The 13,703-nt window shown below is 42.3% G+C and overlaps 1 protein-coding gene across 4 annotated transcripts in view; it reads left to right on the top strand.

Moving 5' to 3' along the window:
• Window positions 1–10,860, top strand: part of hlcs (holocarboxylase synthetase (biotin-(proprionyl-CoA-carboxylase (ATP-hydrolysing)) ligase)) — a 39,878-nt gene extending 29,018 nt beyond the window's left edge. For 3 of the 4 annotated variants that reach the window (XM_024011544.2, XM_024011543.2, XM_024011545.3), the window contains 5 exons: window positions 3,073–3,140; window positions 3,328–3,488; window positions 8,579–8,693; window positions 8,863–9,076; window positions 9,299–10,860. In XM_024011544.2, the coding sequence (XP_023867312.1) occupies window positions 3,073–3,140; window positions 3,328–3,488; window positions 8,579–8,693; window positions 8,863–9,076; window positions 9,299–9,470 (730 nt within the window). In that variant the 3' untranslated portion in view covers window positions 9,471–10,860. The remainder of the gene's footprint in view (window positions 1–3,072; window positions 3,141–3,327; window positions 3,489–8,578; window positions 8,694–8,862; window positions 9,077–9,298) is intronic. The other variant, XR_011481726.1, reaches the window with a different exon arrangement.
• The last annotated feature ends 2,843 nt before the right edge of the window (window positions 10,861–13,703 follow it).

Below are 13,703 nucleotides of genomic sequence, written 5' to 3'. Positions count from 1 at the left end.
CTCCGGAGCGCTCAGGACCTTAGTGGAGCAAAGGTTCACCTTCCAACAGGACAACAAGCCTAAGCACACAGCCAAGACAACGCAGGAGTGGCTTCGGGACAAGTTTCTGAATGTTCTTGAGTGGCCCAATCGAACATCTCTGGAGAGACCTAAAAATAGCTCTGCAGCGACTCTCCCCATCCAGTCTGACAGAGCTTGAGAGGATATGCAGAGAAAAATGGGACAAACTCCCAAAATACAGGTGTGCCAAGCTTGTAGCGTCATATCCAAGAAGACTCAAGGCTGTAATCGCTGCCAAAAGTACTTCAACAAAGTACTGAGTAAAGTGTCGGAATACATATGTAAATGTGATGTTTCAGTTTTTTATTTTTAATAAATTAGCAAACATTTCTTAACCTGTTTATGCTATGTCATTATGGATTATTGTGTGTAGATTGATGAGGGGGGAAAACTATTCAATCCATTTTAGAATAAGGCAGTAACGTAAAAAAAAAAATTGAAAAAGTCAAGGGGTCTGAATACTCTCCGACTGCACTGTTTGAATCAGTGGCCCACGATTTGGGGTGGAAATGGCCTATTCTGAAGGTTGACTTCCTTATGGATATTGCGGAAGTGCTTTGAGTATTCATCCAGATGTTTTCATGAAGTGCTTCAAACTTTCTACTCTTCGACAGTAGTCAGTCGAGTATGCGTAGGCTATTTCCTATTTACACGGCATCTTTTCACATTATCAGTAGTACATCTCTTCATTCACCCACTTCCCACTGCATCTCAGCCATTATCTTCCTCCTCGGCTGTAAACAACGGAAAAACACACTCACACACACACCTCTTACACACAAATTGAAGAAAACATGCACACCCACACGCGACCCACACCTCCAGCTGTATCAGACACTTAATGGTGGACAGCGGTACCCTGGCAACCTGGTGAGTAGGTCAGCGAAAGTCTTCCTAGCCTAGTTAAGGCACTGATGTTCTTATTAAAAGCAAATTTCTGTGGCTGAAGGACTCCAGAGAGCCAGCTGGGCCCCCTGTTCGCTTCACCTCGCGCCTTGATTGGCGAGGGGGCGGCCGTCGTCACGGAGCGGCGCGCAGGGTTCTCCCTGGTCCTGCCAAACAGCGTCAGCGCTCAATTAGGGCACCTGCGCGGTGCTCCGAGCCTGGCCACCTCCTAACTGGCCTCAGACGCGGAGAGGTCATGCTCCTGCTAACATGGTTCACAGACATGACTCACACAGCTCACACTGCGGCACACAAATACTGTCTGTGTGAGGGAAGATTTGGAAGAGCAGTGCGAGATTTACTATGACATGGCAGTATACAGGATTTCATGCCTTTTTTAAACTAAACCATGCATGAAAGCTATTTTCTTAACACAGGTTCATAGCCAAGCATTACTCAACATCATCATAATTGATTAACAAATTGCATGTTGCTACTTTTATTTTTATTCAGTCAAAATTGTATTAATCTTAGTTTGGCGAAGAAAGTACAGCAGAATACTTAATATTCAAGTTATTTTAAAAAAAATCCCTGTGTCTAGAACTTTTTAAATGCTTCAGTTTTTTGACCGCACAGGTTTTTGTTGAGCAAGGGATGGCAGGTTTTTGTTGAGCAAGGGATGGCAGGTTTTTGTTGAGCAAGGGATGGCAGGTTTTTGTTGAGCAAGGGATGGCAGGTTTTTTTGCCGTCGTGCCATTATACCACGTCCAATTTAATTACTATCAGTTTGAGACAACAAATTCCTACATCTGCAAATCAGCGTTTTGTTTTAGTTTTTTTACATTTTCTCACGTTTCTCTTTTTTTGCTTCCACCACACTCAGCCATGCATAGCTCTGACATATTTGCGTAGATCAAGGAATTTGCTGCAAACAATAGTAATTCCACCTCAAAAAGCACAAGAAAACGGATTTCGACACCCACCATCTGATTGTTCTGAAATCGTTTCTGTTGTCAGAAACATAAGATTAGCATTCATGAAAAATTAGTTTGTTGAAATATACACTAAACCAAAATACAAACCCATCATGCAAAAATGTACAGTTTATATAAGGAAATCAGTCAATTGAAATACACTGCTCAAAAAAATAAAGGGAACACTTAAACAACACAATGTAACTCCAAGTCAATCACACTTCTATGAAATCAAACTGTCCACTTAGGACAGTTCTATGAAATCAAACTGTCCACTTAGGAAGCAACACTTCATTTTAATTGATTAATTGCTGACCAAATGATTAGATAAGAACATGTAGGTAGCCTAGCGGTTAAGAGCTTTGGGCCCGTAACCAAAAGGTTGCTGGTTCAAATCCCTGAGCCAACTAAGTTAAGTCTGTTGATGTGCCCTTGAGCAAGTCACTTAACCGTAATTGCTCCTGTAAGTCACTCTAGATAAGAGCGTCTGCTAAATGACTAAAATGTAAAAAGATTGTGTTTAAAAAGCATTAGCTCCTGGGCCTGTGTGTATTTGTGGTGTGTGTTTGGGGTTAAAGGAGAGGTGCAGAGTTAACACCACCTACCTGAGTAGTTTATCTTTAACTGAGTGTGATTAATGCAGGGTGGCCATCCAAAGCGACACTAGTAGCTCTGGGCCTTCTAGAAAGGAAATATTAACTACCAGGCATCTGCAGCCAAGCTACTTGAGAGAGAGGAGAAAATATTTGAAAATGATTGATCAACAGAGTCCTTTTTTTACTCTCAGTGCAAAGGCAGTTGCTTGTGTTTTTGTGTTTGACTAATCACACATGAAATGGGCCTATGTTTTTGGTGAGTTGTTGAAGTAGACACGTCACACGCAGTGTAGCAGGGCTAAGGGCCCAGCACTGACGGGGTGTGTGTGTGAGAAAGTGATAGGACCTTCCTCCTCAGCTAGCTAATACTTTGAGAAATGATTTCTGTAACATCAATGATTGAATGCAGAACTAAACTAGTGACTCAACTACTATTTTTCTCAAAGGGTGTCATTTACAGAGTGTTGTCAGTGTATGAATAATACTCTTATCACTAATCAGTTATGTGAAGGCAACACTTTCATATTCTGACACCTTCCTTCCCTCCTGTCCTCCAGGTTGATGCTCCAGCTGCCTGAGGAAATGGGGTTAACTGCTGTAGCGGCTCGACAGACCCAGGGTAGAGGTCAGTTTCCACCACAGCGCTCTCTCGCTCGCTTTTTTTCTTGCTCTCTCTCCCTCACTTAGCTATTACTTTTCAATTCACCTACATTGGTACATTTTTGTACCTCGTTCCAATGAACAACCTAAAGGTGGATTGTTACATCATGTCGCCTCTTACTGTGTTTTTTGTTGCATTTTCCGTATGTCAGGCCGTGGGGGGAATGCGTGGCTGAGTCCTCTGGGGTGTGCCATGTTTAGTGTGCATGTGCAAGTGGCTGTGAGCTCCAGACTGGGCCAGAGGATCCCCTTCCTGCAGCACCTGGCTGCCCTGGCTGTGGTGGAGGCCGTACGCACCCTTCCCGGTTACCAGGTACAATCACTACATACTACTGCTGCATGGTTACCACCAAGCTACACTATATATACAAAGGTATGTGGACACCCCTTCAATTAGTGGATTTTGCTATTTCAGCCACACCCGTTGCTGACAGGTGTATAAAATCGAGCACACCGCCATGCAATCACCATAGACAAACATTGGCTGTTGAATGGCCTTACTGAAGAGCTCAGTGACTTTCAAAGTGGCACCGTCATAGGATGCCGTGAAGTGGTAGGCCACAAAAGCTCACAGAATCGGATAGCCGAGTGCTGAAGCGCGTAGCGCATAAAAATCGGGTTGCAACACTCACTACCAAGTTCCAAACTGCCTCTGGAAGCAACGTTAGCACAATAACTGTTTGTCGGGAGCTTCATGAAATGGGTTTCCATGGCCGAGCAGCCGCACACAAGCCTAAGATCACCATGCAATGCAAAGTGTCGGCTTGAGTGGTGTTAGCTCGCCGCCATTGGAATCTGGAGCAGTGGAAACGCGTTCTGTGGAGTGATGTCTCACGCTTCACAATCTGGCAGTCAGATGGACGAATCTGGGTTTAGTGGATGCCAGGAGAACGCTACCTGCCTGAATGCATAGTGCCAACTATAAAGTTTGGTGGAGGAGGAGTAATGTTCTGGGGCTGTTTTTTATGGTTCGGGCTAGTCCCCTTAATTCCAGTGAAGGGAAATCTTAACGCTACAGCATACAATGACATTCTAGATGTGCCAACAGTTTGGGGGAAGGCCCTGTTCCTGTTTCAGGATGACAATGCCCCTGTGCACAAAGCAAGGTCCATACATAAATGGTTTGTCGAGATCGGTGTGGAAGAACTTGACTGGCCTGCACAGTGCCCTGACCTCAACCCCATCAAAAACCTTTGGGGGGAATTGGCACACCGACTGCAAGCCAGACCTGATCGCCCAACATCAGTGCCCAACCTCACTAATGCTCTTGTGGCTGAATGGAGGCAAGTCCCCGCAGCCATGTTCCAACATCTAGTGGAAAGCCTTCCCAGAAGAGTGGAGGCTGTTATATCAGCAAAGGGGGGACCAACTCCATATTAATGCCCATGATTTTGGAATGAGATGTTCAACGAGCAGGTGTCCACTTACTTTTGGTCATGTGGTGTATCTCCAAGCTACAGCCATAGACCTGCCCTATTCCAATCTATGTCACTAAGGTTAAGCCTGTCATCACTAGAATACTTTACTTACTGCACTGATACATTTACCATTGGGAGCACTCCTTATGCCGAATAAAGGGCTCCAGGTTTCACACAGCTGTTTATGGCCAGTCAGGTGTCCCTCCTTGTTCTGTTCAACGCAATGCACTTCCCTCTCCAAATGGATGGTATGTCTAACTCACTGATCAAAGGGTTCTGTGCTAGAACTCTCCTTTCTCCCCCTCTCTCATTAAGCATCTATTTTACATGCTGTAAGGGCCCTATTTTGCTTCCAGGAGTGTTTGTGTGTGTGTGAGAAAATATATGCGCTGCAGTGTGGGGGTCTGTGATGAGAAACACACTGGTGTCACACTGCCCAGTTGTTTATGGGCTCTGGCCAGTCAGCCAAAGTGTAGAACAAGCCAATGCATGGCACAGGAAATAGTACTGTACGTGAAGAAATAACAGCCAACACTTTGCCTAAATATTTCTCTCTTAATCAAAACTAGAGGCCAGGTTTACATGTAGCTGGATATGCCATTGTTGGAGGTAATGTAGGTCTGTCAAAGCCATTGTAGATGTGTGCCATGAGTTATGGGTAAATATAAACAGACATGGTGGCCGTTTTAAGGGATGTGCTGCAGATGGGGAGAACCTAACCTTCAAAGCAGGCCAGACTCAGAAGAGCTGTTCAGGTTGACAGACATACAGTATGGTATTTTGAACCCGTGTAGATGCTACATTTGCACGGTTATGTCATTTCTTGTACCGATTGGTTTTACAGACAGGGCATGTAAAACTAATTATTTTGATCTCTGTCTTAGCTTGTTCTAGAACTAACTATTTCCATGTATAGCATGTCATGTCTTACATGTATTACTACATATTTGATTATTTAAGTAATAATGCCCGAGAATCTGGTGTTTGGAGGATATATTGGCACGGTCCTCCAAACACCGGCTTCAAGGGCATTATCACTTTTATACAACAGGTTACCAACATATTCAAATAATGATTGACATATATCAATAAAAATGTTATTTTGATTAATTTATTCATACTATTTCATCCTTCCACAAGATATAGTCCCGACACAAATCTAGGGTTGCTACCCAAGCTGGCTGGTCGTTTGTTCTATCGGTTCGGTTGCCAGAGACACGACCCAGTTGTTCAGTCTTTTTGTTCTGTATCTATGGACGCGACACAGTCCTTCGTTCTGAATGGTCCATTACCATACTGGCTGGCAATGTTCTTATCCCTTGCTAGCTAGCCAACTACATCTAACTTACAGTCATGTCAAACAGTGCTGCCAGAATAACAGCAAAGTAGCTGGATTTGCGTTTGTTTGAACTGTTTTCTAATTACATTTATTTGGATACGTCCATAACAATGGACGTATCCATAACAATGGACGTTGCCTGGCATAGAAAATGTGCTATCTCATCAGGACACTGTTGTTCAGAGGAGCTAGCCAACAACACAACTAACACAATCACTTCAAACTGAATCTTGAAAGACCGCAAACTAGCTGCACTTCGTTTCGTTTTTACCTGTTTTCTATTGATAGTTCTTTGTATATAGTGAGGGAAAAAGTATTTGATCCCCTGCTGATTTTGTACGTTTGCCCACTGACAAAGGAATGATCAGTCTAATTTTAATGGTAGGTTTATTTGAACAGTGAGAGACAGAATAACAACAACAAAAATCCATGTCAAAAATGTTATAAATTGATTTCCATTTTAATGAGGGAAATAAGTATTTGACCGCTCTGCAAAACATGACTTAGTACTTGGTGGCAAAACCCTTGTTGGCAATCACAGAGGTCAGACGTTTCTTGTAGTTGGCCACCAGGTTTGCACACATCTCAGGAGGGATTTTGTTCTACTCCTCTTTGCAGATCTTCTCCAAGTCATTAAGGTTTCGAGGCTGACGTTTGGCAACTCGAACCTTCAGCTCCCTCCACAGATTTTCTATGGGATTAAGGTCTGGAGACTGGCTAGGCCACTCCAGGACCTTAATGTGCTTCTTCTTGAGCCACTCCTTTGTTGCCTTGGCTGTGTGTTTTGGGTCATTGTCATGCTGGAATACCCATCCACGACCCATTTTCAATGCCCTGGTTGAGGGAAGGAGGTTCTCACCCAAGATTTGATGGTACATGGCCCCGTCCATTGTCCCTTTGATGCGGTGAAGGTGTCCTGTCCCCTTAGCAGAAAAACACCCCCAAAGCATAATGTTTCCACCTCCATGTTTGACGGTGGGGATGGTGTTCTTGGGGTCATAGGCAGCATTCCTTCTCTTCCAAACACGGCGAGTTAAGTTGATGCCAAAGAGCTCCATTTTGGTCTCATCTGACTACAACACTTTCACCCAGTTGTCCTCTGAATCATTCAGATGTTCATTGGCAAACTTCAGACGGGCATGTATATGTGCTTTCTTGAGCAGGGGGACCTTGCGGGCGCTGCAGGATTTCAGTCCTTCACGGCGTAGTGTGTTACCAATTGTTTTCTTGGTGACTATGGTCCCAGCTGCCTTGAGATCATTGACAAGATCCTCCCGTGTAGTTCTGGCTGATTCCTCACCGTTCTCATGATCATTGCAACTCCACGAGGTGAGATCTTGCATGGAGCCCCAGGCCGAGGAAGATTGACAGTTATTTTGTGTTTTTTCCATTTGTGAATAATCGCACCAACTGTTGTCACCTTCTCACCAAGCTGCTTGGCGATGGTCTTGTAGCCCATTCCAGCCTTGTGTAGGTCTACAATCTTGTCCCTGACATCCTTGGGGAGCTCTTTGGTCTTGGCCATGGTGGAGAGTTTGGAATCTGATTGATTGCTTCTGAGGACAGGTGTCTTTTATACAGGTAACAAGCTGAGATTAGGAGCACTCCCTTTTAAGAGTGTGCTCCTAATCTCAGTTTGTCACCTGTATAAAAGACACCTGGGAGCCAGAAATCTTTCTGATTGAGAGGGGGTCAAATACTTATTTCCCTCATTAAAATGCAAATCAATTTCTAAAATTTTTGACATGCGTTTTTCTGGATTTTTTTGTTATTCTGTCTCTCACTGTTCAAAGAAACCTACCATTAAAATTATAGACTGATCATTTCTTTGTCAGTGGGCAAACGTACAAAGTCAGCAGGGGATCAAATACTTTTTTCCCTCACTGTATATCCATAAACATTATGCTGATTTTGACTGGCTGAGAAAAGCTGCTTGCCTGTCTGCCACATCCCATCTCCTGACATGTTCATTACTATGGGACAGCTGGAGATCGAATTTGAATATTGAAACAATGTTGAAAATGTTGGAGAGACAGACAGCAAGGTTTATATACAAATCTCCATTGTTGAAAACTACATGTTAGTGCAAAAGAAATGTGAGAATGTCTCGATGCTTTTAATAGTGGAAATTAAGTTTATAAATTGCCTGACTGGGCTGATGAGACAGTGGATTGCGCAGTCCGATGGAACAGAGTAAATAGCCATTTTAACGTCATAGATTTAGCTGGTGGTAACTTGTGGAATAGACACTGGCTGGAATGCGGTTTTAACTAATCATCATTCAGGATTAGACCCACCCATTGTATAAAAGTGGATACGGTATAGTGTACTATATCTCTGTATTTAATAGTACTTTCATGTATTGATGTGTTACACCAACAAAAAAAGATATATATATTTTACCTCTATTTAACTAGGCAAGTCAGTTAAGAACAAATTCTTATTTTCAATGACGGCCTAGGAACATTGGGTTAACTGCCTTGTTCAGGGGCAGAACAACATATTTTTTTTACGTTGTCAGCTCAGGGATTCGATCTTACAACCTTTCGGTCACTAGTCCAACGCTCTAACCACTAGGCTACCTGCCGCCCCAGTGTATGTGTGGTATAGAAGTGTATCTCAACGTCAGTTTTGGTCTTGTTGTAGGACATCGACCTAAGGGTGAAGTGGCCTAATGACATTTACTACGGTAACCTGATGAAGCTAGGAGGAGTGTTGGTGACATCAACAGTCATGGGACCAACCTTCCATCTCCTCATTGGTCAGAATCCTCTTCTACTTATGTTTATCCAAGTGCAGTATAATAGAGCTTCTGTTGAAGACTTAACCTGTTAACTTGTAGAAAAAAACAGTGCTTGAATAAAATACCATTTGTTATTCTTGGTGAAGTGTCTTCTCAATTAATGTCTTTAAACAATCTGCTTCTCCAGGCTGTGGCTTTAACGTCAGCAACAGCAATCCCACCATTGCCATCAACGACCTGGTGATGCAGCACAACCGAGAGCATGGCACAAGCCTGGAGGCCCTTAGCTCAGCCCAGCTCATCGGCCGCACCCTCACCTGCCTGGAGCAGCTCATCTCTGACTTCCAAGAACGGGGGTCAGAGGCCGTCCTACCCCTCTACTACAAGAGATGGATGCACAAGTAAGATAACTTGGATGGATATTATTTTATACTCTGTAGGCTACCTGTAAAATCTACTCCCGTTGCTACTGCTGATCATAATATTAATTGCCATTCAAGAGGAACTTCTTTCCCACACAGACACATTCATTAACACCTCTCACTCTTCAGACATAACATCTAAACATGGGAATTGTGTTTATTGACACAATTGACCTTGCTGTGCCCTCCGTCTTGTCTCAGTGGGACCCAGGTGCGTCTGTGGAGTGAGGATGGCCCCCAGGCTGTCGTGGTGGGCCTCGACGACAACGGCTTCCTGCAGGTGCGCTCCGAGGAGCAGGGCGTGGTCTCCGTGCAGCCTGACGGCAACTCCTTTGACATGCTAAGGAACCTGGTGGTCACCAAGCAACGCTAGGACCCTGTAAGGATCCCTATAGAGTAGCCCCACCTGGTTGCCTGAAGGGCATTTTAGCCAGGGGCATCATGAAAGAAGATTAGCCAGCTCCTACGTAGCTTGAGTTGGAGATACTCTTAACTATTTGTGAGATCTCACACAACTAATCTGCTAGGGAAAAATACTACTTAATTTTTTTCTTGTTTTTTACTTGAGAAAATAAAGAATTGACCTATCAATTACTTATCTGCAAGTATAAATACAAATGTTTGCTTATTTTACTTGATAGATTGGCTGCAACTTATTGGGAACTAAAGCATCTGAAAATGTTTGTTAGGATACCATCCCATGGTATTTAGGTAGCTGTTTTTAAAAGTTGGCCTGTTTAGTGTAGTGCGCTGGTAGTGGAATTACTTGACTAGTTCATGTATTACATCAGGGTTTCCTAACAGCATACATTTTTGTTGTAGCCCCAGACAAGCACATCTTTATTACATGATCAAATTATAGTTGGCAGCTACAGGATTTCTAAAATACAGTAGTTTATGAAGAATACAAAATTAGTTATTCACCGAACTCACTTATATTCAATTGTACAATAGCATGGTTTAAGTGTAATTTTGTGCAAAGGTTGTGAAGTCAAATTGTCAACACTGATTATTTCCTTTTGTAATGTAGTATTCCATGTAATATCTAGTTACAACACTCAAAGGCTCTTGAGAAAGTGCTAGAGGTCGAAACAGTCTTCTTTTCCAGAGGTGTTGACGCGAGTGCTATTAACATGTTAAAACACGTCTTTAGCTTATCGCTTGGAAATGTACCAAATCTGCTTTGCGTAAAGACGTTGTGATGCTATATTGACATGGGAGGTCACACTTAGATGCAAATGTATTCACTGAGTGCAAACACAATGTGATAGACTGCCGAAGGCTGGCACCTAATCCCAATTGCTGGACTGTTTAGTATTGGTTGCTACTGAGCTACGGGATAACCCAAGCCTGTTGCCCTGAGTCATGTATTAACTTATGTTATCTTAGAACTCCATCAATTTAAGAACTATAAGTTCATATCACTTACTTTAAGCCTTGCATTAGATGTTTTGGAGGTTAGAGTGAGATGTTTTTGTTACTCTTTAGGACAGGCATGCTGGATTGCATTCCTTACTTTAAGTTTCAGAGACTATAACTGATACTCAATGTCTAACATAAGATACATATTTGTAAGATAAAGAGGGGATCTGTATATTTTGATAACACACACAATTGATGTAAAACATCAGCACTCTATAACTATGTAATAAAGGAATACTGGTTGCAGTTGTATGATGAAAAAACTGTTTGTTAGCCATATATAAATATGAATTATCTTGTCATTCCAATAAGAGCTATTATTAAAAACCTATACTGAAATATATGGCCTTGGATATATAATTTTTCTGACTTGCAAAAGTTTGTAGACCATGATACCTTTGCATGGGTATTAGGCATAAGGTGTAGACACATGAACGAATCCCCTAGAGCGGAATTGGATTTCAAGTCTGCCTCAAAATAATGTTGTTTGCAACAACCCAGTCTCCCATCTAAAGACATGTCATTGGACAACAAGAAGGGGCCTCTTAAACAAAGGGAGGTAGGTTTCCTGTTGCTTGCTTTGCTCTGCTCTCCTTTCTCCATGCCCCTTGAACTGTACTAAAGAGAAAGACACTGTTGATTGAGTCCAGCTTTGCCCAGCAGTAGTGTAGAAGTGGGAGAGGGAGGGGGGAAGTAAATTCCCTCCCTCTTCCGGCGGGGAGTGATGAGGTGTGGGTGAGCCCCTTGGTGCAGTGACCAGGAGGGAGTGAGGATTGGGGGGGGGCTAGATGAGGAGAAAATATGCATGCTAGCTCCACAAACTGGATGCAGCCCTCAGCTCATTACAAGCTCATTTCCCCTTCTCAGATTTTAATAAATGTACCAATATGGTTTCATCAAAGTTTAGCAGTGTGCTAACAGAATGTATTCAATGGCAACATTGAGGTATTTACAGTGCCTGGTTTTATGAGTACTGTTACTTTTTGAGGAAACAACATCTGAACGCTGTTGAAAACAACTGGCTTCCAATGTAGCGATTTTGATCAATGAAGATTTAGGTCTTAGCTGCACCGTTCTGATGTAGCTGATGTGTGCGTGTGTACACTCTGGACATCAGCTACAAAGACTCCAGAGTTTCTCAAGCCTAAAGTTCATTAAGCAAATAGCTTACCTCTGGATCCATAAATGGCGCCTCCTCAATATCCCATTTAACAATTTCAGTGGCAGGTCTCAAGGGTCCAAAGGGATCTATCCTCTTTAATATTGGCTGCATAATACCACATCTCAATCCAGCCTCCCCAGAGAGACAGCAGAGCCCTTTGGCTCACCTTCAAATATCAGCTTTTCTTCAAGAAAATCTAGACATGTTGTTTTAAAGGGTAGTTAGATGGGAATCCTTGGCTTCTATGTTTACGCTAACTCTATTCTATAAGTTATAGAAAACAGAATGAAGTGAAGGATGTAAGATTGAGAAAATAATGGTTGAGAGCTGATATGTTTGCTGAACTTTGTTTGACAAGCATTCTGACATGTGTACTGGTTAGATAGGGAATGGTTGACTGACTTCATATCCCATCGTGATGAAACCTAAAAGACTAGCAGGGAAAACAAGTTATGGAGTGGACATACAGTATTTACATAAACTTTGAAGAGGCTTTGAAAACTAGTGAAAGGTGCATTATTGTATTTGAATGTTTTTATGCTCTATTTGAAACATGCAAAACCCAGTGGTTACCTGTATGTTTATTTGGTGTTACATTGTACATTCTGACCTCTGAAATTCATAAAAGCACAAATTACACTGGCTCTTTTAGTTGCTTTAAGAAATAAATGGGACCATTGTTGATATACTGTACATAACACTGATATGAGAATAATACCGTTTTTTATGGAAGTGCCTAATACTTTCAGAGTTCTGCTGGTTTGAGTTCAGGTGTAACATGGAGTGTCTCCAGTGGTCCTTGCTGTCATCGGACTGTGTAGATGTGGACCCCTGGATGTGTGACGGGCTTGTCCCAAATAACTCCCTGACTGTCTATATGTGTCCTAAGGGAATGTGGAGGGTGTATGGATACAGAAGACCACAGTGGATGGACAGTTACTTGCAGTCATTGGGAGAACACTCCCACATACATCATCATGTAGGGACTTTACAGGTTGATGGGATACAGGCAGGAGGACGTAAGGTGTATTTCAAGATGACCTCATAGAAAGAAGCAAGAAGGTTATATGTAACATTTATATTAAAGTGCCTCATATTCGGACATTTGACGTGATTGATATCACAGCAATGTCCACAGACCTCTTCATAACCAGATGATATTCACGATGCATTCTGAGGAATAAAGAAGAGCTGAGAAAACGGACAATGACTGTCTGGCATGACATTCATTTGAATTGTTTATTCAGAATGAAAGCAAACTACCTTGTTTATTTCATTTCATTTCCCCAATGCAGTAGATTTTTTTTCATATACTTGTTAGACCCTGGTTTCCTTCATAAATAAGCAAGCTCTTTTGTGTTGCACAATAATAAATAAACACATTACGTTTCCAATCTCTGCCATGGGTAAAATAAACCAAATTAATTCCAACTTCAAAAGAGGATGAAGGACATTTTCCCTCATTACTGTTTGCAAGACAGTGTCCACGTTCAATACTTTTGCAACTGTAATTTTTTCGGTTGGCATAACTTATCCATGCATTGGAAACAGTTTGCACTTGAACTAGCTTGCAAATTGGGTTGAACTCATGCTACATTCTATAGTCTCTTCTTGTTCAGGGTCTGTAGGATTGGTACCTCTATGAGTTACAACATTAGAGGGGTCTATTCTTCACAGGCAATTTGTACTCAAATTATGTACTGTATGGCTCAAAGGTGATTGAGGTCTTATCAAAAGAAATGGCTTTGAACTAGATTGTGACAATGCATTACATATGCTATTGATAAACTGTATGCCAAAAATATAATATATTCAAGAAACCTGAAATTCCTGGCTGCTCCTTACAGGAGTCTGATGTTGGTTTATCTGTGTAGAAAGCATCGGAAAACAGCAATGGGGGTCCCCAGAAAATGACTCGACTTATGTCTGACACAGTAACATAGTCACTGATACAGCTTTTGGTCATGGTCTGTTTCTGACACAAAAGGCTGAAGTCTAAGGGTGTCTGTCCCTTCTTGACCT

Source organism: Salvelinus sp. IW2-2015, linkage group LG20, assembly GCF_002910315.2.
Source record: "Salvelinus sp. IW2-2015 linkage group LG20, ASM291031v2, whole genome shotgun sequence".
Lineage (NCBI taxonomy): Eukaryota > Metazoa > Chordata > Actinopteri > Salmoniformes > Salmonidae > Salvelinus > Salvelinus sp. IW2-2015.
This window is presented reverse-complemented; position numbering and strand designations above follow the sequence as displayed.